The following is a 25,044-nucleotide window of genomic DNA, read 5'->3' on the forward strand; positions in this document are numbered from 1 at the left end:
AAAAATGTCATATAACAGCCTGATCTATATATATAAAAAAATGCACGGTAATACAGGGTGCTATTCATAGACATTTCGCAGCACGCGCTACGAGCGTACTAAGCTAGCCCCGGCTATCCACTGGTTACTAGTACAGAATTCAAATCATATCCTATCGCTAACACTGGTTTATGAATACGAAAAACGCTGATCATCCACCGGAAGCCCGCGCTAAAAATGTCTATGAATATGGCCCACAGTGTTTAAATCCAATTAATAATAAATCAACTTCCAAAGAGACTAAAAATAAAAATATTGTATAGTACCTAATACATACTCTAGTACTATCACAGTCTAGTATATACAGTCACGAAGCTTGAGTTGTGAGGGTGCTAGGAACAATAGAGTGTGCCGGTACTATTTTGCATTGTCTGTAATGAGGCGATATTAGCGATCCTATGGTTAGCAACCATCTATGGATGCATATTTACTACGTATTGAGCTTCGTGACTGTATATACTAGGCTGTGGTACTATCGTTTTATTTCAATGGAGTCCGATAGGACTCGCCAGGCGGCAATAATGACATTCAACATAGGTTGGACGAGATCTTAAAAACTGAATAAGGAATTTTTAAAATAATTTTATAGAAATGAAAAAAAATGACTTTTTTTTTCAATAATTTTTTACATTCCAGGACAAATATAACTCAATCCAGGACACGCCATTAAAATCCAGAACAACCCTGGATGTAGTGGAACTGATAAGAGGTGTTGACATGCTAAAGGTCTGACCATTCAGCTACTGCAAGGGTTAATACATGTATAGCGATTGTTAATGTTTTTATGAAGCTTTTACCACAGTCTAGTATATACAGTCGCGAAGCTCAATACGTAATCGTGAAAACTTTGTAACTAATTCAACAGTACACGACAAAAAAATGACTTTCATACTCCATCGGCAAGTGTATTGTGCTATCAAAAAGGAGTGCGTTATATGGCAGTAAAAATTTTTAATAGCCTCCCTATCGATATAAAAAAATGAAGTCCACACCTGTGGAGTAACGGTCAGCGCGTCTGGCTGCGAAACCAGGTGGCCCGGGTTCGAATCCCGGTCGGGGCAAGTTACCTGGTTGAGGTTTTTTCCGGGGTTTTCCCTCAACCCAATGCGAGCAAATGCTGGGTAACTTTCGGTGCTGGACCCCGGACTCATTTCACCGGCATTATCACCTTCATATCATTCAGACGCTAAATAACCTAGATGTTGATACAGCGTCGTAAAATAACCCAATAAAATAAAATAAAAAATAAAAAATGAAACTCAAAACATAAAATTATTTAGGGCCAAATTAAAGAAGTACCTAATTTCTCACGCCTTCTATTGTGTAGGTGAATTCATGACATTCAATAACACTTCATGAAATTGATACTAAAACTTTGTGTTGTGCTAGTAGACTATATTGTAAATCTCGTCTATATATATATTTCATCTAGACTGTGACTATAAATTAAGATTTTATAATAGTATTAAGTTTTTTGACTTGTTCCATATTCTAGCTGTAAGCATGTACGAATACCATGGAATGTTAATAAATACAATACAATACAATACGTAGTAAATATGCAAACATTAGGTAGTTGCTCACCACTGGGATCGCTAATATCGCCTCATTACAGGCAATGCAAAATAGTACCGTCACAGTCTATTGTTTCTAGTATCCTCAAAACTCAAGCTTCGTGACTGTATATAGTAGACTGTGCTTTTACTGTGGATGTTATCAGTTCGGAAGCTGGAGAATAGGGGCGTGGTTAGAAGTAGCTTTGGAGTGAGTAACAGTTGATGCATTTCTTTTGTGATGTGAGTCCCGTATAATAGATCAGCATCGGAAACCTCATACTGCGCTCAGACATCAGTCCAGCCTATTTTTCTATTACCGGTACAGATGATAAATGAAATTAGGGTAGTGGAATGAAAGAGGGACACGAGAGTACTCCGACAAAAACCCTTTGCAACATCGCAAATTCCATCCATACCTTGACCGAGATCGAACTCTGGCCGCCTAGATGGAAGATCAGCGCTCTAGCATTGTAGACAGAGACACGCAAAGCCGTAAATAGATAAATACATAAATAATGAAATAAATAATCTGTGTATACGTACATAATAGAACTTAATTTCTATAACTTAACTATGACCATTTTCTTACAAAAAATTAGTGTCTTCAGGCATTGGGTTGAAATATTTTTGTTTCAAATATTTTTTTGTTAATTTCTATAATTACTTCAGCAAAATAAATTATTTATTATATTCTGTCCCCATAGAATTTTGCCGTAAGAACTAGCTTTCAGCTTCTCTATTGCGATATAAAAATGAATGCATACGTAATAATAGCAATAAATAATTAAAATCAGAATCGAATATACTGGTACAGTATATACTGTGATTAATGCACCACAGAAATCGCGATATTTCTCTCTGATTTGGTTAACTGATGTAATTCTCCACCTCAGAGACAATTTATTATTGTATGTTTTTTTTAAGATGTTTTTATTAAAAAGTAACCAATACTGCATAGAGATGTCGTCTCATCCGCCCTATATAGTTGTGGATTCTGACTGGCGAAAAAAAACGAGTACGTTCGAGTATCGATATATCACAGATGGCGGCGAAGTGTTTTTGTTTTAACGCGCCAGAAATTGACAAGAGGAAATAAATTGAGATATAAATATTTACGAGTATGCAATTTATTGTAAATAATGTCTTCCTCTCAGTCGAGAAAATCCCTCTCTATGAGAAGAAAGTCACAAGTCAAATTGACTAATTTTTTTTCTAAGTCAAACAGTCAATCTTCCCAAAATGCAGATGTTATAACTGAAATTGAAGAAAACGAAGACACAGATGACATGTAAGTTCAAAAACTAATAGGGTGAATATGTACGTAGAATTAGAATTAATTTGAGTAAAAATGTTATAACAAGATATGAAATAGTGCAGTTAATTGCTGTATACAAACATTGAGGTTAGATAAGGTGATTTAATTATATAGTATTTGGTGTTTCATTTATGTCATAATTTTGTGTTGTATTTTTGCTGTAGTATTACGGGAAAGAAAAGACGTCCTCCCGTGTGTTTGGATAGTAGTGTTGAATTTATAGAAGAAAGTGATCCTGACGATGATTTTGACTTAAGTACAACTCTCCCGAAAGGTAATAAATATTTAGCTATCAAGGCCTATATATTATAATAATATGTGTGATAAGCTGTAAAAGAACGAAGTTAAACAGTGAACATTGTAATTTAAGAACCATTTTATTTCCATAAATGGATTTGAGCCTTCGAGCCTGCAAAACAGATTGCATTGTGAACAGTTAGGTGAAATTAACTATGTGCATTTTATATCTTTGTCAGCTTCCTGTTGAAATTTTTTCATTGTTCTTTGCTGATGATTTGGTTATATTTTCAGGGAAATGTTCATCCCCTAATCCAAATTCGCATAAAAATGAAAATGAAGAGACAGAAGATGATGATTTTATTACCCGTGGATGGCGAACAGTTCCTAAAACTGAAAGTAACAAAGCCAACGAAGAAGATGTAGGCCCAGTTGAGTTAAAAAGTGATGATTTCAAAAATGGTTTGTCTCTCACATTCTGTGATTTATTACTAACATAATATAGCCTTCTAGCAATAATACGTATGCATACGTTTTTTACTCTTAACAGGACTAAAATTTTTTTACGTTAATCTTTACTAGATCTTTAATGTTATCTCACCTATTTTAACAAGTAACAGTAGCTAGTTTAGTTTTAGTTATTTGAACCATGTTGTGGGTGACATTATAGTACTTTCTTATTCTAAAATAAAATGTAATGGAAATGAGTCACATAATTACGATTTCTACAAGATGCTAATTGCTCCGTGTGTGACCACTGTCATGATCGAACAGTTAGTGAACATAACCTCTACCAATATTCACTCACTTATGAGTGTTTAAACCTGCAATGTAGAAAACTTTAGTTTATTGTCTCAGCCACATCTTTTGCACCTTACCTTCAACCTCTTAATCATTTTTAACCAACCAAACAGAGGAAAATCACTCGGGGCTAAGTAGTTCTCTAATTGGTTAATCCAGCTCTGTGAGAAATTATATGTCATATAGCCTATTCAGGTAAGTTATGATCTAGTTCAATAAATATTTGTCCTTCACTGTGGAGTAATGGTTAGCATACCTGACTGTGAAACCAGCGGGCCCGGGTTCAAATCCTGGTTGAGACAAATTATCTGGTTGAGGTTTTTTTCGAGGTTTTACCTCAAACCCATTAATAGCAAATGCTGGATAACTTTCAGTGATGGACCCTGAACTCATTTCGCTGACATTATTACTTCATATCTTTCAGACGCTAGATAACATAGTAGGTGATATCAGCATCGTAAAATAAACACAAAAAAATATATATTTAACAATCTTTTCAGTCTAAAAACTTATATTAGTTATGTAGATTAACTACCTCGGTTTATATCGAGTAAAAAGGTATGAAAAATAGGTTATATGTAGGTACTAATTTCTGTGTGGAACAAATTTATGTCTCCGCATTTGTGTAATATATATTTGAACATTATGTTATAAGGAAAGGTAATTTGTTTAAATTAACGTACCATATTTTTTCTAAGTTGTGTTAATCTACATGGGTTTGAGGAGGCCTTTAGGTTAGGTTAAGTTAACTAATAGGTGAGCCAGGTTAGCATAGATTTTTTTTAAATTATTTTATGTAGAGTGACATAGGCTATATTTGCTCTTCGTATAGAGTGAGAAATTATAATTATTTCATCGAATAATTTGTGTCAGAATATTGTAGCCTATACTTGAAATTGGGTTGAAAATGAATATACGTATTTGTGAGCAAAAAATTTATAAGCATTTTAAAATTCAGGCGAAAATGCGACGATTTTTTCGAATTTATCGGCAAGAAATAGGCGAGCTAGTTAATGTAACTAATTACCAAACTTATCTTTAAAATAATGGACTATAATTAAAAAAACACACACACACACACACACCCCATAGTTTAAAATAAAAGTTAAAATTAAAAAGATGTGAATTAAAATTACCATGTAGCTAAAACATCATAGTATAGCATAATTAGGTTTGACATTAAATCTTATGATGAATGGTTATGCTGAAACAAGTAATAATACAATATCTTTGGCATTTGATGCAGGTGGATTATCCTATAATAATTATGCACAGCTAACTTGATCGATCTTTGTATATGGGCATCTGAAATAATAACGTAATGGGTATGAAACTTCACTTCTTTTTAATTTTGTCTTTTGTTTAAAATTACATGCTGCTTGACCATGACTTTGTATATATGTACACTTAGCGGCAAAAAGAATGGGCCGGCCGACAATTTCTAAGTTCCAGAGACATAACATTGCGCATGCTCGTCTCGTCAAAGCCATAGTTCACTAGGTAACACATATTAAACCATTTAAATTTGCTGTATTTTGTTTAAGAGTTTAAAATATGTAATAAAATCGAATGGCGGGTTGATTCTAGATACACCAGGGCCCTTGAAGAGTGAAATAATAATAAAATTGATAAATACAAAATAAACGAGAGCGAATATGAACAGGAAAATGACGTATTATGCCGAACTGATATTAACAAGTCACAGTAGTGTAAGTCGTTACGGCATTGGTCTATTGAACAAGTTGATAGTAGTAGCTCAAGGTTCGAATCTCCCCCAATCTTCTTTTTTTAATTACAAATTTGCCATCATATGTGTCTCGCAAAGCTATAATTATGTGGTGATATCTCTTAGAATATGCCCAAACTCTAATAAATAATAAACCTCCCTCTCTCTTTCAAGCAATACTGCTATCTGTTAATACAATGGAAAACTATATCCAGAAAGAACACTTTTCTTCCAGCAGGATAATCATCCCATACACACCGCCAACCGGATTCAAAGATGGTTTACGAGGAGGCGTGATGTCGACCCAGTCGACTGGCCTCCAAATTCACCAGATATGAATCCGATCCAAAATTTGTGGGCTGCAGTCAAAAGGATCCTACGCTCTAATTGGGCAGAACAACCACCCGTTCGGACACCTGAGGAATTGTAGGACAGAGTTTTAGATGCGTGGGAGGAGATGGCCAAGAATTTAGACCTGTTCCATAATCTTGTGGACTCCATGCCTCGCAGAATGAGGGCAGTTGTTGACGCAGGTGGTTTGTGGACGAGATACTAGTCCCCACCACAGGTCTTGTTTTGTTAATAGGCCTATATTAAAAAAATTGTTTGTTTTTGTTAATTTAATTATTTATTTGTGTGTGATATGCATCCGGTTTTTTAGGATGTGAAACAAGTATTTTTGTGTTTATACGCGCCAGGTCTCACCTATTAATAGCCCACAGGTGATGGGCAATAATATTTTTACAAGGCAGGCATAACGAAGTTTGTTAACAAATGCCATTTCACATTTAAACTAATAAATTAAGTAAAAGTTAAAATAAAAATAATAATAATTTTACTGTACCAGAAGGCGAACTCACAACCTCCGGTACGGATGTCAGACTTCTCACCACTGGGCCACACACTGCTCGTAAGGTTTACTACATTGTAGATGGACGACTTTCAATGAAGAGATACCACAGCAATGCCTTGCACTGGGTTACGTTTACACGAGTGAACCGCACGATAGAACTTAGCATTTCTATCGACCAAGAGTCGGCCCATTCTTTTTGCCGCTAAGTGTACTGGTATACATTTCTAAGTAAATATTGTGTTCATTTTATATTCATGTCACTAACGTAGACCTAAAGATGACCAGTTCTTGGTTGAAAACATTTGTCTAGGTTTGATTATTATTTATTGTAATGGTTTTATAGTCCATTATTTTAAAGATAAGTTGTTAGATTGAAAAAAATTGTTAAATATTTATTGAACGAGCTCTATGAGGCCTTGCATTGTAGTGATAAAGCATTTCTCTTATATGTACATTTAATAATATCAGTGCAGTGTTTAGGGTTGTAGTTACTTTATTACTTCTCTATTATTTTATGTACAGTAAAAGCTTGATGTTGAGAGACATATTTCAACTCTGCATTACAGCTTATCTGCAGTTTATCAGGAAGTGATAAGTAAGGTGGCAACTTCTATCAAACATAAAATGCAGTATCTATTTACTGTACACTTATGAAAATTAAGGACTAATTTACTGCATATGGGCTATTCCATCTCAAATCGACCGAAATACAGAGAAAATTGACCTTGCAATTTTTAAATACAATGAAACTATTTTTGTACGTAGAGAACTGTGATACAATGCTTTGTGCAAAGTTTGAGGCATCAGAACTTCATAGTGTTTAAATTAAAAATATTTAAATTTATCGTATTTTCATAGAATTAGCAACTTTAAACTGTTGTGGCTCCGAAACCCTTTCACCCAATGATCAAAATCATGGTTTATTTTGATGCTGAGAAATTATAGTTTATATTCACATCTAAACAATTTTTCTTACTTTTTATGGAAATGGAGAAATTTAGATTTTTCTTCATTAAGACGCCTTTGACCACGAAAAAATATTTTAAAATATTTGGTTAGATTCTGCATTGAAAGTACAAATAAACACATACTGGTATATCGTTGATAAGAAAGTATTGAAAATATAAAATAAAGAAAATAAATAGTATGCGCGTGAACTAACCAGCTGACTGTGAGACAGGAGCTAGCCGAGACAAGCAAGGCCAGGAGACAAACACGTGATGTTTCGTCTAGTAGCGCATAGCTGGGCTAGCTTTATCACAAGTTTTCATAAACACAGGAGTAAAATGACGCCCAACACTCGCTTATCTTCAGCTCTCGGCCAGTGCGTGCGGTACTGCACCGTTCAAGTCTAGGCGTGTAAAAATATTTTATTTAATACCCTCGAAACTTATTGCCGAGCCACTAAGCAAACAATGCCGAAGTCCCTCTTAATAATGCAAGGATTTTTCTCAATATTTTTTACATTTTTACAAATGGGCAAAAAGCCTAAAAGTAAGTAAAATCAGATTATCTGTCTCTCTGTATACAATAAAAATAAGGATTGCTTCTTAACATAACCTACCAAATGTTAGCTTCAAAATGAACTCCCATTCAATGTTCTGCAGTAAATGGTTCCAGAGTTCTGAGTGCTGGAAGAGACTTGTTTTTATAAAATATGCTAAATTTGTCGCTCAATAGTACGAAAACCGTTTGACTTTCGATAGTATATTTTTGAAAATGCACTGTCCTCAGCACCTTGTATAAATGGGGAAAAAAATAGAGAATTAAAAAAATGCGAGGTTTTTTACTGATCGATTTCATATGGAATAGCCCATATGTATAAATGAAAGAAAAAAAAACTCTGCAGAAACAGAACAACTTCAAGTTGATGTTTTTTTTTTCTCCAGCAGACATTTTTCACAGCATTTTACTCAGTTCTGGAGTAGACTATATTGATTGATACCATATCGAGCTTTTACTGTATTTTGAGATTATCTGTGATTTTGCATTATTTTTATTTAATGTACCTCTGTTGTTCTGGATATTAGAGTGTCAACTGTGTTAGAATTATAATCTTATAAATTTCATATGTTCATTTGTTATTTTTTTCACTAATAGAAATCAATGAAACTTCAGAAAGTCATGATTGTGCATCAGAATTTTCGGATGCAGGAGACATTTTTGCTGGCATTGATGTCCATGGTGATGATAAGGTAAGTATTTATGTTTAAATTCCGTGATGTCTGATATTTATAAATATAAATACATACCACTATCACCTGTTACTTAGTGGCTTGGCTAATTCACCAGTCAATTGAGCTACATAAATGATGTAACGGTATTATAAACGAAACAATCAATGTTTCAAATAAAGTTTGCATATGCAGAAAAATTTGAAAGCATTACTTTGTACTGTATGTACTTTAACACACATGGAGGTAAAATTTAATTTGTTCTTCTGTAGCAAATTGATGGAGATGAACATGAACGATCGTCATCACCTGTCCTCTCCTGCTCTTCTCGTCATGCTAAAAAGTCTCCTGTCGAGAGAAAGACATCGAAAATTAAAGTAAAAGATGAGCTGGAGGTCATGGGAGGCAACTCAAATGAGGTGGCTGTTGCTGAAGTTGTTAAGGAAGCCAAAGACTTGAACATTAATAATGGTAAGTAATAGTCACAATTGAGAGAAACAGTATATTTAGTGAACTGGTGGAATTTAGATCCACACTAGACATCCCAAGTTTGCAGATCCTCTTGAGCTTTTGATAGGATTACCAGACGTCCAGAAAATCCTGAACATGTCCTACATTTAGGCGATTGAAGAATTTTCTACCCTTTTCCATGAAAAAAATGTTAGTGCAAACCAGGGGCGGCTCTACAATAAGAACTGCAGAGCTGCAGAACCGCCATTTAACTTTACCTGAAAAAATTAAAAATGTAAAACGTGCTTTTATGTAATCTAGTTCATTGTTTCATTTATTTTTACAATTCTCCTTCGATTCGAGATTTTACTGTCTGTAGGAGCCTTGAACTGCTCGAGAATTTTAGCTGTAGTGTACTTTTCGGATCTGTGATCGGCAGTTCCTGAAGCTCAACGTAGGGTAGTCGGCAGCAGAAATCTGGTTTTCTTCACCATCCCATAAGACTGCATTAGAGCTGCAACCGAAGCAGCTCTCTCCGAATATACAAAAGAACCGCCAACACCCTCATCTCTTTATGACCTGCGTTAGAACACACAGGCTTCTGGACTACTGTATATCATTACAGTTCCAGTGTGTTATAGTACTGTGGGTGGTGTAATGTGATTAGTCAGTGTGTCTAAGGAAATATTTTATATTAAAAATGAATGAAATGAAAACCTAATCGACCAACCCTTTCCGAAATTAAAAGAGAAATTGCATGTTAACTTACGAAATTAGGACATCCTACACAAAATTTAAATATTGAAATTTCTGGAAAAAGTCGAGGAAATCATGTAGCCTACTAGTCATTTTAATACCGAAATGTGTAATGGAAACGATTGGTTTTTGCTTCACTCATGAAAACACTTTCTCCCCCACTCGAGTCTTCTGTTTACATGGACAAACACCGCACAGTGGGCCAGAATTCAAATCTAGCGGGAACAAATTAAATAAGTATGGAATATAATTTTAAATGATTCTGTTTTACTAAATAATGATTTCTAAGAGCTTATGGAATAATAATAAGCCAGTATGGAATTGTTATCCGTAGTAATGAGCTATGAGTGCGAGTTTGAATAACTATTTTCATGGAGCCTACTAGGTACTTAATTATATCGCTTGTTCTTTTCGTGAACTTATAGTTTCCAATATTCTCTAATAGGAGGAGTCATTGTCTGCATCATCGTCCTCCTTATCTTCCTTCCTCTTTCTCTTCCTCCTCCCCCTCCTCCTCCTCCTCTTCCAGCTGCAGCTGCTCTTGGTCCGCTTCATCATCCTTCCCTCTTGTCACAAGCACGTCTTCACTTGCACTGTAAGTATGGAGTTCCTTCAACATTTGTCGCACTTCAGCGGGAAAGGAATTCTTATTTTCTTAAAACGGATAAATACTTGATATGATAGGATCAGGAGTTACAAGAAGATGATTTAAGATATCCTACATTGTTTGAATTCGTGAAAATTTTCTTGAATAATCTTCACAGTACTTTCTAATGCTCTAATGTCTAGCTTCTTGGGCTTCTTGGGAAAATCTATAGGTAACACTGCACATTGTATTTACGTTTGGTGACGTTAACTATTAAAAATTGTAATGCTTTCTCTGGTGTATATAGTCTTGGTAAAGTTGGAGATTTATTATAGGCTATCGTATACTTTGATGCTCTTTTTTCAGTAATTTGTGGAGATTTGTTGTAGAACGTATGTTGCATCTCTTTTCCCTGAACCCCGCAAAGACAATTGAGTAGCTAGAACTAATTCACTTTAAGAACGCTGATCTTTCAGAGACCGTACCCTACATATTTAATTCTTGTTTTCATGCCACTTTCTCCAAACAATTTTTGAGGTCTACCTACACCTGAAACGGATGGAATTAAATCCTTGGACATTTGGCGAGTTTTTATTTATTGTAGAACTCTTTGGGGAAATTTGATGTCCTTTTTTTAAATTGGGGACACATAAATTAAAGTGAAATTTTAATGGCAAGCAGAGTAATTATTTCATACCTCCATGTTAAATGTTGTACCAGTGTACTTTATTTGAACCAGGTACCCAGCTTTGAAGCCGTTAGCCCTGTGAATTTACAGTGTATTTAATTCCCCTTTTAAAAGTTTCAGGTTTTACTAAAATATTGACAGTAATTGATTAATGGATAGAAGAAAGAGTCTGGAGTAATTGGCCAGGCATGTGGGAAAAATAGAGGGAAGGGAGGAGGATGTCTGTGGTCCATTGATTTCACTAACCATTCCAAATCTTTACGAAAAAACCTGTCCTTTTTCCTAGAGCACTGTTTCAAGCGTTTTTCTAAATTACTTCTAAATGTGCGCACAACTTCTTCGACACACCGTATAATATCCTAGGAACAATGTTGTATTTCTAATTTTGTCACTACGAAATCAGTGAGAGTTTGAGTAGACCCTTTTTTAGTAGTCAACACCCCGTTTAAGTCCATCCGAATCACAGTGGACTGGATATGGGGATCTACCTCTGAAATAAAAACGCAAATATAAGAAAAAGGCAAGCAAACGCAAGCAAATCTTAACTTTTGTAATAAACTGTAAGGATTGCTTTATAATCTGATGTAGATTTTAAGGTGACACCTGGTGCAACATTTTTTGTATCTCTAATTTAAAATTAAGTAAAGACATAATTCTGCAATATTTTAAAGCTATGTTTAACGCATCCCTGGCAATATTTCACGTCTACAATTAAAGTATGAATAATGGAAATAGGAAGTACGAACCTTCTGTTAAAACTTCCATCACAGAAAGACACTTTTCTCCACATCAACAACACACAGATCACCCTCACATCAGTACCGCCATAAACCGTCTGGCACTCGCCTATCGGGTTCTTACATTTAGCGACTTTTAGCAGCCAGCCCTGTTGGCATTTCGTTCGGTATAAATTGATGGCATACAGATTTATGAAGATCAGTTTTAGTACTTCGAGACTATATAGCGAGAAAACGTTATTTAAAACAGTCAAAAATTCAATATTTTCCAGTTAGATTTGAATTCTGGCCTACTGTGTGCACCGGAGTGAATGATTTAGTTAATTTGACTTAAAAAACTAGAAAAGCATGTGGGGCACATCTCCACTACGTGACTAGTTGTACCAGGTGGGAGAGGTGTAGCGCACGGATGGTTGGAGTATAATTTCAGGTGCACAGTCAACTTCGAGAAGCAGCTGTATAATTACACGTGTTATCCGATTTAGATGCAATAAATAGCATGCATTTGCTAAATACACTATTTTTCATGCAGACTGCCAATCTTTGTAACCGCGGACCGCTACTGGTGCAAACACTCGTGATGCCCCACTTCGATTACTGTGATATTCTGCTTACTGACCTGAGCGTTACTTCGGCGCAGAGACTACAACGTGTTCATAATATCTGCGTCCGTTTCGTCTGCAATATTCGCCGGGCTGATCACGTAACACCATCCCTTGAAATGTTGTCCTGGCTCCGTCTAGAAGATTGTAGAAAAATCCACTGTCTTTCCCTTCTCTTTCACATATTGCATTTCTCCACTCCTGTCTATCTTGCGTCTCGTTTTCAAAATTTATCCACCCATCCTAACCTAGACACACGATCACAACACTCCTCAATATTATCCATTCCCTCCCACCGAACATCCTCATATTCATCTTCTTTCACTGTGGCTGTTCCTTGGCTTTGGAATTCCCTACTGAGTAATGTCAGGGACTGTCAGACATCAAACCAATTTAAGAATAGGCTAATGAAATATTTTTCTAACAATTCTTGTTAACAATAATAGCTGTTTCAGGTTTCTCAATGTTTAATGGTTATATATATCACAGATAAATATCTAAATTATCTCATTATTATTATTACTATTATTATTATTATTATTATTATTATTATTACTATTATCATCACTATTTCTTACCAATGTTTATTATTGTCGCACTAACATTACTTATCCAACTTTCATTATTTACTTTCATGTTGTTTTATGGTCTAGATATTAATGTAATAACTATATAACCAATTGTATTAAATTAGAATTAGAGTCTGGCTGGGCGGAAGAGAAGGCCTACTGGCATTAGCTCTGCCAGATTAAATAAATAAATTATTATTAAATTTAATTATTACTGAATTTAAATACTATTGTAGTCACAATCATGCCATGGTATGAAAGAAAAATTTCACAACCTCGAGCGGGAATCGAACCTGCGACTTCCTGTTCTCCGGTCAGGCGCTTTACCACTGAGCTATCGAGTTCGTCTCACGCCAAAGGCTTGGAATTATCCTTCCATACTGGCGACTCTGTTTTAGAGTACTGTCCATAGCGTCTGATCTAATCAGCACTGCTTATGGGTGTGAAGAAACTTTACAATGTAATCTTCATCTTACGATGTTTGGTGACGTATATACGTCCGTTGATGTGACAGTGGTAGAGCGCCTGACCGGAGAACAGGAAGTCGCAGGTTCGATTCCCGCTCGAGGTTGTGAAATTTTTCTTTCATACCATGGCATGATTGTGACTATAATAGTATTTAAATTCATTAATATGTCACATCAACGGACGTATATACGTCACCAAACATCGTAAGATGAAGATTACATTTAATTATTACATTTTAATTTCTTGTGTGCAGTCCAGGGGGAATTTCTGAATAATTTCGAATGTCCTACGTTTTGAGAAACAACATTAATTAGTTTTAAAATGGGTTAACAACTCGGAAAAGAACGGAATTAACCACAACTCCAGCATGGCAACATGACTATTGTCAAAGGTCATAGTCATTCAATAGTGTTTGCTATCATGGCAGTGGACAAAAATGTTGCAACAGTGCAATGACACTTTGAAGCATACTGTAGTGGACAGCAATAGAAACACTGCACTAGTTCATTTACTTATTGGTTGTCTCAGATTGAAGCAGGAAGCTTATTAGTAGTTGTTTAGTTGTAACACGTGCGCCAGGATGCTGAAAATAAAATGTAAATTCATTTATGCTTTAATGAAGAAGTATACATATTATACAGCAGGGGAAATGAACACGAAGCACAGTGCTTTATTTATTCTTCAGCAACATTTGTTTCTATTACAAACAAAGGTACCCCTAAGCTTATAAAATAATTTTTATACTTTAGATTAATAGAGCCATGTAAACCAGTTTCTGTCTGATGCTTTTCCAGTTCACTGTGGGCTAAAACAAGAAAATGCACTATCACCTTTACTTTTTAATTTTGCTCTAGAATATGCCATTAGAAAAGTCCAGGATAACAGAGAGGGTTTGGAATTGAACTGGTTACATCAGCTTCTTGTTTATGCGGATGACGTGAATATGTTAGGAGAAAATCCACACACTATTAGGAAAAACATGAGAATTTTACTTGAAGCAAATAAAGAGATAGGTTTGGAAGTAAATTCCGTAAAGACAAAGTATATGATTATGTCTCGTGAGCAGAACATAATACGAAATGGAAACATAAAAATTGGAAATTTATCATTTGAAGAGGTGGAAAAATTGAAATATCTTGAAGCAACAGTAACAAATATATGAATGACACTCAGGAGGAAATTAAACGCAGAATAAATATGGAAAATGCCTGTTATCATTCGGCTCTCAAAAAAGCTGAAAGTTAGAATGTATAGAACAGTTATATTATTGGTTGTTTTGTGTGGTTGTGAAACTCGGACTCTCACTTTGAGAGAGGAACAGAAATTAAAGGTGTTTGAGAATAAGGTGTTTAGGTAAATATTTGGGGCTAAGAAGGATTTAGTTACAGGAGAATGGAGAAAGTTTCACAATGCAGAACTGCAAGCTTTGTATTCTTCACCTGACATAATTAGGAACATTAAATCCAGACATTTGAGATGGGCAGGGCATGTAGCACGTAAGGGTGAATCTAGAAATATGTATATAAGCTTAATGTTAGTTGGGAGACCTGAGGGGGAAAAGACCTTTGGGGAGGCCGAGACGTAGATGGAAAGATGATATTAAAATGGATTTGAGGGAGGTGGGATATGATGGTAGAGACTGGATTAATCTTGCACAGGATAGAGACCGATGGTGGGCTTATATGAGGGCGGCAATGAACCTCCGGGTTCTCTAAAAGCTATTTGTAAGTAAGTGACTTTTTATTGCTTTTCAGGATTGAATGAAATTCTTCAAATGGTTGAAATGAAACCACTGGGCATTACAGAAGATCTAAAGTCCTGGATAGATGACATGGAAAGTCATCCCTCTTTAGGAAGAGTTTCAGCAGAGGTAAAGAGTGATAATGATTGCTTAAGGTAAGCGTTCACTACATCGTATTGCACTCCTCGTATGAATCACACGCAACGGATATTTTAAGTGCAGTGCGTTCACTGTAACGGCTTCATCTCATCGCCTCATCGGATTCCTCTATCAGCTGTTTAAAACATGACGTCATACGATATTGACATTACTGAAAGCAGAGGAGTTGAGGTTAGGTGTATTAATTACGTCTGTTAGCGAATAAGAATTTGTAATTGCTTTATGCGTCTTAATTGAAGAGGAAGAAACGAAAGAAATATTGGTTACATAATATATTTGCAAGAAATGACTTGATTACTGTAATGGGAACGCCTCAAATTATATAATTCTTCGCAATTTTCTACAAGCGAAATAAGTTTTCCGTCTGCCATTTTGGAGCGACACTGAACATGGCACAACATAATAGTAACAGTTGACCAATTAAAATTGATTTATTAAAGAAGGCCATGATCGCACACATCGGAAAAGTTGCCCATCTGAGAAACGTGGACGGATTTGCCGCGAGGCGATGCGTCCGATACGATGTAGTGAACGCGGTTGCATAACAATTACAGCAAAGATAGTCTTTTTCCGATCCGTGCAATTCATCCGATGAGTGCGATACGATGTAGTGAACGCTTACCTTTATTGTACACTTAGGGCTCAGTTTCGTTGGTTGAGTGTTCCTTCTTCAGAGGACCTGCCTGCTGCAGTCTATTGACTTATTGTGTACATCTTATTTCTTCATTGTGTCGTATGTTGTCCACCAGAGACCTCTTTTGTCTAGCACGTACTGCATAGATTTATGCAGTTTCAATTAAATTGGTCTGCAGAGGCATTTGTTATGGGATGACTGTTTGGCCAATACTTTTTCTGTAAGTCTCCTGTAACATTTCCTTTCGTTCCCTTCTGATGAAGAACAGGCTAACGTTTTTTTAGTGGCCTCTGATGAATTTGAATCTGCTGACTTTGGATCTAATGGAAAACATAGTAACACTAGATCACTGGGCATGCTTTGGTGGAATGGTTATGTGATTTTTCATTTGATCTGAGGTTCACAGACATAACTGGTTAAGAATGATGAGTTTTAGAAATTCAGGAATGTTTAATATGACATCATTGTAAAGGAAAAAAAGACTCTGTTCTGTGGAGTAAATTTAAATTCCAGAAAAGTCTGGACACTTTGTGTCTATTAAATTTCATTATTATTGAGGTTATAAATTCTGTCATACATAGGGTGACCAGGTGGACATGTCCTCCGTTTTAGGCCTTTGTCCGGGGTCTAGGCGGATTTTTTAAAATCAAGAAATGTCCTCCTTTTCGTAACTTGTATGTCTTATATTTTGAAATTATCTGATTTGACGCCTTTTTCAAGTAATTTTCCTGTAGGTGGCAGCAACATCGACAGAATATACTCTTCGCCTACGATCATAACTCTCTTTGCATACAAAATAATATTAAATCCACATTTTGTGCTGTCTTTTTATGTATTTTGGTAATAATTGCAGTTCCCTTGGCTTTCATATGTACGAGTAATTAATTGTAAAATCATTATATATTATTACGGTTTATCATAAGCCTAAGGGAGAGTCGGGTAGTATCGGACATCAGGTAATATCGGACAGTGATGTTTCTTTCATCTACCACCAGATGGTAGTACCTGAGTGACATGGTTACGTTTCTGTATGCGACATCTGAACACTGCTTTCAGTTGGAATCATTTGCTCGACGAAGACACTTTGCAGATGCCATTTTGTGTTTGTGTGGTTTAGTTTCTGTGCATCGACTTAAGTTTGGTGGTCTGCCTTTTTCGCACTTTAAGTATTGATACAATATATCTTAAATACAGTGTAAAGTTACTCTTAAATAATAGATTGGTATATTAGTTACAATGAAAATTATTATATAGTTTAAATTTGGGTGCCAATATAATGACGGTGTAATTCGGGTACTATCAGACAGAACTTTATCGCCTAATATCGGACAATGTTTTAAATACATATTGGGTCCTCCTCCTCATACAACGCATAGGCTTCAACCATTAGACAGAAGAGTTATGAAGGCCTTCAAGGATGTCTATAATGAAGCTTGCTCTGGATGGATGCCCAGAAATCCTTTCTCAAGAATTATAAACTATAAAGTTGCAGAACTGGTCAACTTTGGATTTTCACGGGTATGCCACATGGATTAGCAATGAAAGGGTTTGAATGTGCTAGCATTCATCAACTGGAACATTTTCACCGATTTAGACTACATGCCATCTGAAGGGTCTTGATATTCCTGATAAGTTTTCTTGAAGAGTCCAGGAATGGTGGATCTAAAGGTCCTGAGACAACTGTAGAGGACATTCCTCAGCCTCCAGAAGTACAAGAAGCCTTAGCATCTAAGCCAGTACCTATGTTGTGCACTGCCAAGCTGTCCACTTCTTTCCAGCTGTTCCCAATCTCAAGCTCAAAACAATCATCTTTTGGATCTATAACACATGCTTCATGCTTGAAACTACCCAATCAGCATCTTGATCCAGCATCAACGTCAAAATGTCGCTCAAACACACTACCTCTGACTCCCTATTTTAGTCGCATCATTAAACTGATTTCACCAATTGCAGAAGCTGCTCACCGAGGGCTTAATGTGAGAAGGAGGCGAGCTGCCAGAAGTGGGATACTGTCATCAAGCCCTTAACAAAACTCAGCTGGAAGAGAGAGAGGCTTTGAAGGATGGAAAAAAGAAAAGGTTAATGCAAGACAGCACAGATGAAAGATCTAACAAGTCGTAACAAGAACTAAAACCAAGGACGGAAAACATTTTGAAGAAGAAACAGAATGTATCATTAGCGGTGAAGCCTTTCAGGAAAGCTGGATCAAGTGTGACTTCTGCCAGGGTTTGGCACATGAGAACTGTGCCAACACCGAATGAACCAGGGAATTTTACAAATGTGATTGGTATGAAATAACAGAAAAAATACAAAAGTGAATTTGTTTGACTGTTCTAACCACAAACAATAAAAAATAACAATGTTTAGGGTGTGTCCAGAACTAGCCGACACTCTTCTCGATTTCACTATTTTATAACATTACTCTGAATTTAAATTTCATATATTAAAGTTACCATTGCATAGTATTGTTATTCACGTTTAGTAAAAATAAGTATGTTCTTTTTATGATATATTAATTATTCAATTCAAAATTAATTGTAGGCTCTAAATCCAATCAATCCTTAACTGTCCGATGCTACCCAACTCTCCCCTATATGTAATAAAATAGATATTGACATAATTTTAAGTACAATATAGGCCTAAGCCTAAATCTAAATAGGGTAGATATTTTCTGTCCTTTTTAATAATTATAGCACAGTCTAGTATATACAGTCACGAAGCTTGAGTTGTGAGGGTACTAGTAACAGAAAACTGTGCTGGTACTATTTTGCATTGTCTGTAATGAGGCGATATTAATGATCCTAGTGGTTAGCAACTATCTATGGATGCATATTTACTATGTATTGAGTTTCATGACTATATACTAGACTGTGATTATAGTTCCCTTGACTTTCATATGTAGCTAACGTTAAAAGCATTATTATTAAGTTTTATCATAATTATTTTTGTAATATTAACATACTTTTAAGTATGGTATAAGCCTAAATCTGTACTGTAAATATTTTGTAAGAAAATAGATGTTGATGTAATTTATAGTATTATAGGCATAAGCCTAAACCTAAGTACATATTTTCTGTCCTCTTTTTTCGATCAATGTCCTCCTTTTTGAAGCTTTGTGTCCTCTTTTCTATCAGTGTGAATCTGGTCACCCTAGTCATACACATGTTTTCGCCTTATAAATGAAATTATTCTCATGATTTTTATTTTCTTTCCAGACACCAACGTTAATGCTGGAAGACAATATAGAAGCATTGAAAGATTTTCAGATACAGGTACTGGAGAAAATGGTTTCGGGCTTCGAATCTATGTCATTGAAACTACTTGAAAAGTGTCCAGGTTTCGATAGTGGTACATTTGTTAAATTAAGAAGCCTGCGACAGAAATTGAAGGCCAAGTTAAAGCTGACAGGAACATTGCTGAAGAAGAAGAAATCAGCTAATGTGTCAGTTTGTTCTAGTGATTATGCAGACATCATTGAGAATTCTTTTTCAAATAAGGGATGTGAACCAAGTTCGTCAGAATTGTGTAATAAAAATTCAGTTTCTAATGCTCGAGTGACAAGTGGGCTTCCATCACGGGATCCAGATTATTATGATGATTTCTATGACGAGGAATTTGATACGAGCTTAGACTTTATAACTACCAAAACAACAAGTGAGAGTAAAAGTAGTTCCAATTCATCAAGAACACTAGTAGGGAGTGATTTTTATAGTCAAACTAAGTCACCAGCAAACAAGCAGACTGGAAACTCCACCAAGACATCATCGGTGAATGACACTATAGAGGAGCCAAGTCCCAAACCATCCGCAAAAACTACATTTAAATTCAAAACTCCTTTCTTGGAATCACAGAAGAGTTACAGTTTAGCTAGTGCTGCAAGTAAGAATGAGAGCAGTCCGATTTCAGTGAGCAGTGTGTCACGACTGGGGGATGTGTCTGGTGTAGCGTTGTTTAAGTCACCACCGGGATTTAGTAAGAGTTCTGAACAGAGTCCCAGTGCTAGGTCAAATCAGCAGGGTGTGGAGGAGTCGAGGACAACAAATAAGTGGAACAACACCTTCAACTATTCCATAAGAGAAGCCCCTTCACCGAGGTCCCAAAGTAGTAAGTGAATTTGGATGTATGTAGAAATGTCAGTTGATATGCACTCACATTAATGTCATGATTTGTAACTTGATCTGAGAAAAGGGAAGTGCAGGACTTTATTATTATTGAACCCTATTTTACCTTAGGGTATATTAGAGCTGTAATTAAATCATACATATTATATACAAGAGTTTAAAAACTCGCTTACAAATACACACCGAGTATTATTACTAAATAAAACAGATGTGCTACATAAACGATACGGACGTAAACACACAGACCTTACATAAAATATATACATATGACTAGCAGGCGGATGTTGATGAAAAGTCATCTTATTTTTCACATTAGGATGATGCCTATTAATATAGAAATCCTTTCTATGTTAATAACGTAAAAAAGTAATTTCTTATATTGCATTTTTTGACGTTTTTGAACTAAGAGGTCATTTTTATATTTTTTCGGCATTTTTGGTCATTTTTAATTCTTTGAAGAACTTTTAGATCATTTGGAATGCATTTTAATTTCTTCTTTACCGATAGATCTGTTAAATCATTTTCTAAGCAAATAGGTCAGTAGTAATTACCTATTGAATAAGTGAATAACAATGAAGTTTGAGTTTTATAGTTTGGAACAGACTCTAAAGTCCATCCCTCATTCCACTGAAGGCTTCACTTCACACAACGGAAGTAATATAAAATGCTTGACAACAGCTTAGTTTAAGTGAGGGCTTTGACCGCTACTGTTCTTTTGTCAGTACGAGGGTGTCTTTAGAATTTATGTTTGGAAACTTTCACTGTGTCCTGGACAGGACGTGTCCTCAACATGGTTTGGAAGGGATGTCTACTGTAGTAGACAGTATTTTTAATGCAAAGACTGCAAGAATGCACGCTGCCCCCACAATTTGTTTTGTTATTCACACTCCCTCATCTGGAAGATCTGGTAACAAAAGTGAAGCACGGAAGGAGGGGGAGACAGAGAATGAAGGCACTGATATGGACCACCCCTGATTGAAATACATTGTAAACCCTCATTAAAATCTAGAGTTTTCTCTTAAAACTTCATTTTGTTGCATGTTCTTTTCTTTATCTTCGCCAAATTCCAGGAAGTTGCCTCCTCTCTCCTAGATTTGCAGGGCAGTCATTGAAACAAGGTGACTAATTTTTAAGAAGTTGTGGTGTGAGTACATTGAATAATATTTAAATGTCATTTTATTTTAATTTCATGTCATTTTTCCATTAGTTTAAGGGCATTTTAATGACCATTTTAAGTAGATTTTAGGTCACCAACATCCGCCCCCTACATATGACATTAAACGCACATATTACGTTAAATGTGTATGACATATTTTTACTTCTTCATAAAGATATAAATAAAATATCCATATAAACAATATAAGTAGTTTTATATTTCAATATAAATAGACTCTGTCCAGTATGAATTGAACCCAAACGCTCAATGGACAGATACCTTTTTGTAGAGGAATCTGCATGTTTAGTGTTTGTAAGCAAGTTGGTTAGTTCCCCCCCCCCTTTTTTTTTTAAGTTAGCTAATGTTCTGGCTGTGCATGATCTGTTTCTATGGATCTTTCTTATCCCCAGTACATATTTGCTGTGCATGGTTGTAGTGAACTAAACAAGTTGAATGTCATTCTGCAGGAAGGAACCATCCAGACAATACAGAAAATGAGTACAACTTTGTTCTTTATGTCATGTCATTCCTCCATTATAGTACTACGTATAGTTACCTTGATCCATCATAATGGTCCTTTATTCATGCCTATTTTTCTGCCCAAGGGCAAGGTTTTTCACTGCAAACCCAGTATTCGCCAATCTATCCCATTTTCTGCCTTTCTCTTAGCCTCCCAATATGATCCATACATATATCTTAATGTTGTCTGTCATCTGATATCTTCTTCTGCCCCGAACTCTTCTCCTGTTCACCATAGTAGTCATATGAGTTACAAATTAAAAGTACCGGTACAGTAAAATCCCTCGTATCCGGCACCCAAATAACCAGCAATATCAAAACAACGACACTTTTGGCTAGGCCAAAGAAAAAGTCATTCATGCGAAAGGGAAGAGTCGGACGAAGATGTGAGTGGTTTTCGCGGATCGCACATGCCACATATTGTTTACTCTTTACATTGTTTGTATGTTTTTGGACAAGAGAAGGTTTGAAAATGTTGTTGTTGTTCTCTAATGCCAGGTGTTTGACAATAAAGTCATTTGACCTCATGCACTCCAATATTTTTCAAAGATATTGTCATGGTCAGCCACTGAAGCACAGATTTTGAGATGTTCCGAATCCATTTCTTGATTTGAATTGCACAATGGGCAGTTAGGGGACTGATATATTCCAATTCTATGCAGGTGCTTGGCCAAACAGTCATGGCCTGTTGCCAGTCTAAATGCAGCTACAGACAATTTGTGTGATAAATCGGGAATTAACTGTGGATTATGATGCAGAGAGTTCCATTTTTTCCCTTGAGATTGTGTTATCAAATTTTGTTTGTTGAAAATGTTATTAATGGTATTCGTTGCACAGTTAAAGTAATTAAATTTTTTAGAAATATATTTTTCTTGTTCATAGCTCAAATGATAACCCAAATATTTATTATATTATATTATTTATTTTTTATATTCACACCGACGGATCCTTGATCTCCAGAGAACAAGGTGCCGGTGCAGGTGTTACGTGCTGTCTCTTATCACTTTATAGATCTCTTGGATATGGAACAACAAGTTTTGATGGTGAAATCATTGCAATAAGTGAAAGTCTCAGGAATCTTCTATGCCACATCAATAAATTTAGGAATGCAGTTATATTGTCAGACTCCAAAGCAGCTATTCTATGAAACGTCTCTAAACACACACCTTCATTTCAAACAGCAGAAATAACTAAAATGCTCTCTCAATTAATATCACTCAATAAAAGAATTGTATTCCAATGGATACTATCCCATTGTGGAATCCTGGGAAACGAGAATGCGGATGATTTAGCAAAGAAGGGCAACACTGCTACTTACAGATCTGTTACTAAATCAATGTATTACTCTGTGAAGAGATTTATTAAATCTACATACTTAGACTTCAACAAACAAAATTTGATATCTCAATCCCAAGGGAAAAAATGGAACTCTCTGCATCAAAATCTACAGTTAATTCCCGATTTACCACGAAAATCGTCTGTAGCTGCATTTAGTTTGGCAACAGGCCATGATTGTTTGGCCAAACACCTGCATAGAATTGGAATATATCAGTCCCCTAACTGCCCATTGTGAACTCAAACCAAGAAATGGATTCAGAACACCTCAAAATCTGTGCTTCAGTGGCTGGTCATGATAATATCTTTGAAAAATATTGGAGTGCAAGAGGTCAAATGACTTTATTGTCAAACGCCTGGCATTAGAAAACAAGAACAACATATTTAAAACATGAGACCTGTTTTACAGGTTTATTATAAAGACAAATTATGCTGCCGGGATGATTTTTTCCGATTTTTTGATTAGAAGCATTATATACTCATATACAGGTAGTGATGATGATGATGATGTATGTGGTGGTGGTAATGATAATGAATGAAGGTTGATGATCCTGATAATGATAATGAAGAAATTGTGTAATGAAGGTGGTAGTGATAATTAATGGTAATGGCAGAGAATGGTGATGATGACTGACAATGATTTTTGGATATGATAATAAAGAAGAATTTGTATAATGATAAAGGAAATGGGAGTATGCAGAGAAAACTTTCTGAATTCTCACTTGTCACCAGGATTTAAACCCAGTCTTCTGGCTTGAGAAGTATTCAGTTATTTTGTCAGGAGTTCACAGTCTGTTGTAGAACATTCTTAGCAGAAATGAAGATACATTGTAACAACAATTCTTGTGATCTTTTTGTGATTGTATGTTAGCATGAATCTACTTGTTCTGATATAGGTAATGTCAGTGTGTCCTCTAATTCCAAGATCATGTCGGGTACCCAGTTTATCGATGATGACACCCAAAATTGGCCGACTGAGGAAGAGCTTTCCAACATAGAAGAGATGACGCAGGATCTTGATCTGAAGTTCAATGATCCATTGCAGAAAAGTATGTACACGTTTGTATCCTGAGAACATATTCTGTATTGTGTGACAAAAGAGTTCCAAAGGTCTAATACTTTCTCTATTCTGTGCATTAATTACGTTTGATGTTAGCCATTTATTCACTGTGTAACAAAGTTCATTAAGTATTATTAATATTCATATAATTATTAAGTTACGTCTTTCTATCATGTACGTACATGGTAGTGAAATGTCATTTAATTCAACTTCTGTTGCATATGTAATACATTCTTGTCTCTAAACATTCATTTTTTGAATGTTTCTTATTTTAGTGTAAAGTCAGTTATTCATGTTTACCATTTTATATTTATGTCATTGACAAAGTCTTGGAAATAGTTTAGAAAATTTTGTTAATTTTTGCCTTGAAATATTAGTTTTATATTCCTGTTAACTGGTTTTAAACATACACTTTTCATATTGCATGTTTTTGTAGCATGTCTATTAGTTAATGTTACTCTTTTTCACATATACGATTTTTGTTTTGCTTAATGCTTAGAATATAAAGATATTTGTAGGCAGTGTAATAAATAGTTGAAGATGGCATATAGCATTCAGAAATTTGGTTTACGACATGCTGCATTTGAAGTATGCACATGTTTTCATAAGATAAGCATTCACTACATCATATCGGATGAATCACACGGATTGAAAAAAGACAGTCTTTGCTGTAATTGTTATTTTACAATTCATTTGGTCTTCAGATAAATCTAATATAATATAATGAAAATTTTAAGTTCAATCTATATGATTTATCTATTT

General features: G+C 35.4%; 1 protein-coding gene across 2 annotated transcripts in view; it reads left to right on the top strand.

Annotated features, from left to right (window-relative positions):
- Positions 1-1,663: 1,663 nt before the first annotated feature.
- Positions 1,664-25,044, top strand: part of Blm (Bloom syndrome helicase) — a 46,169-nt gene continuing 22,788 nt past the window's right edge. Inside the window, exons 1-8 of one of the 2 annotated variants that reach the window (XM_069839084.1) lie at positions 1,669-2,883; positions 3,075-3,184; positions 3,442-3,609; positions 8,628-8,722; positions 8,974-9,172; positions 15,312-15,427; positions 19,307-20,195; positions 24,119-24,271. In XM_069839084.1, the coding sequence (XP_069695185.1) occupies positions 2,735-2,883; positions 3,075-3,184; positions 3,442-3,609; positions 8,628-8,722; positions 8,974-9,172; positions 15,312-15,427; positions 19,307-20,195; positions 24,119-24,271 (1,879 nt within the window). In that variant the 5' untranslated portion in view covers positions 1,669-2,734. Of the gene's footprint in view, positions 2,884-3,074; positions 3,185-3,441; positions 3,610-8,627; positions 8,723-8,973; positions 9,173-15,311; positions 15,428-19,306; positions 20,196-24,118; positions 24,272-25,044 lie in introns of both variants that reach the window. The other variant, XM_069839085.1, reaches the window with a different exon arrangement.

This window comes from Periplaneta americana, chromosome 11 (genome assembly GCF_040183065.1).
Source record: "Periplaneta americana isolate PAMFEO1 chromosome 11, P.americana_PAMFEO1_priV1, whole genome shotgun sequence".
Lineage (NCBI taxonomy): Eukaryota > Metazoa > Arthropoda > Insecta > Blattodea > Blattidae > Periplaneta > Periplaneta americana.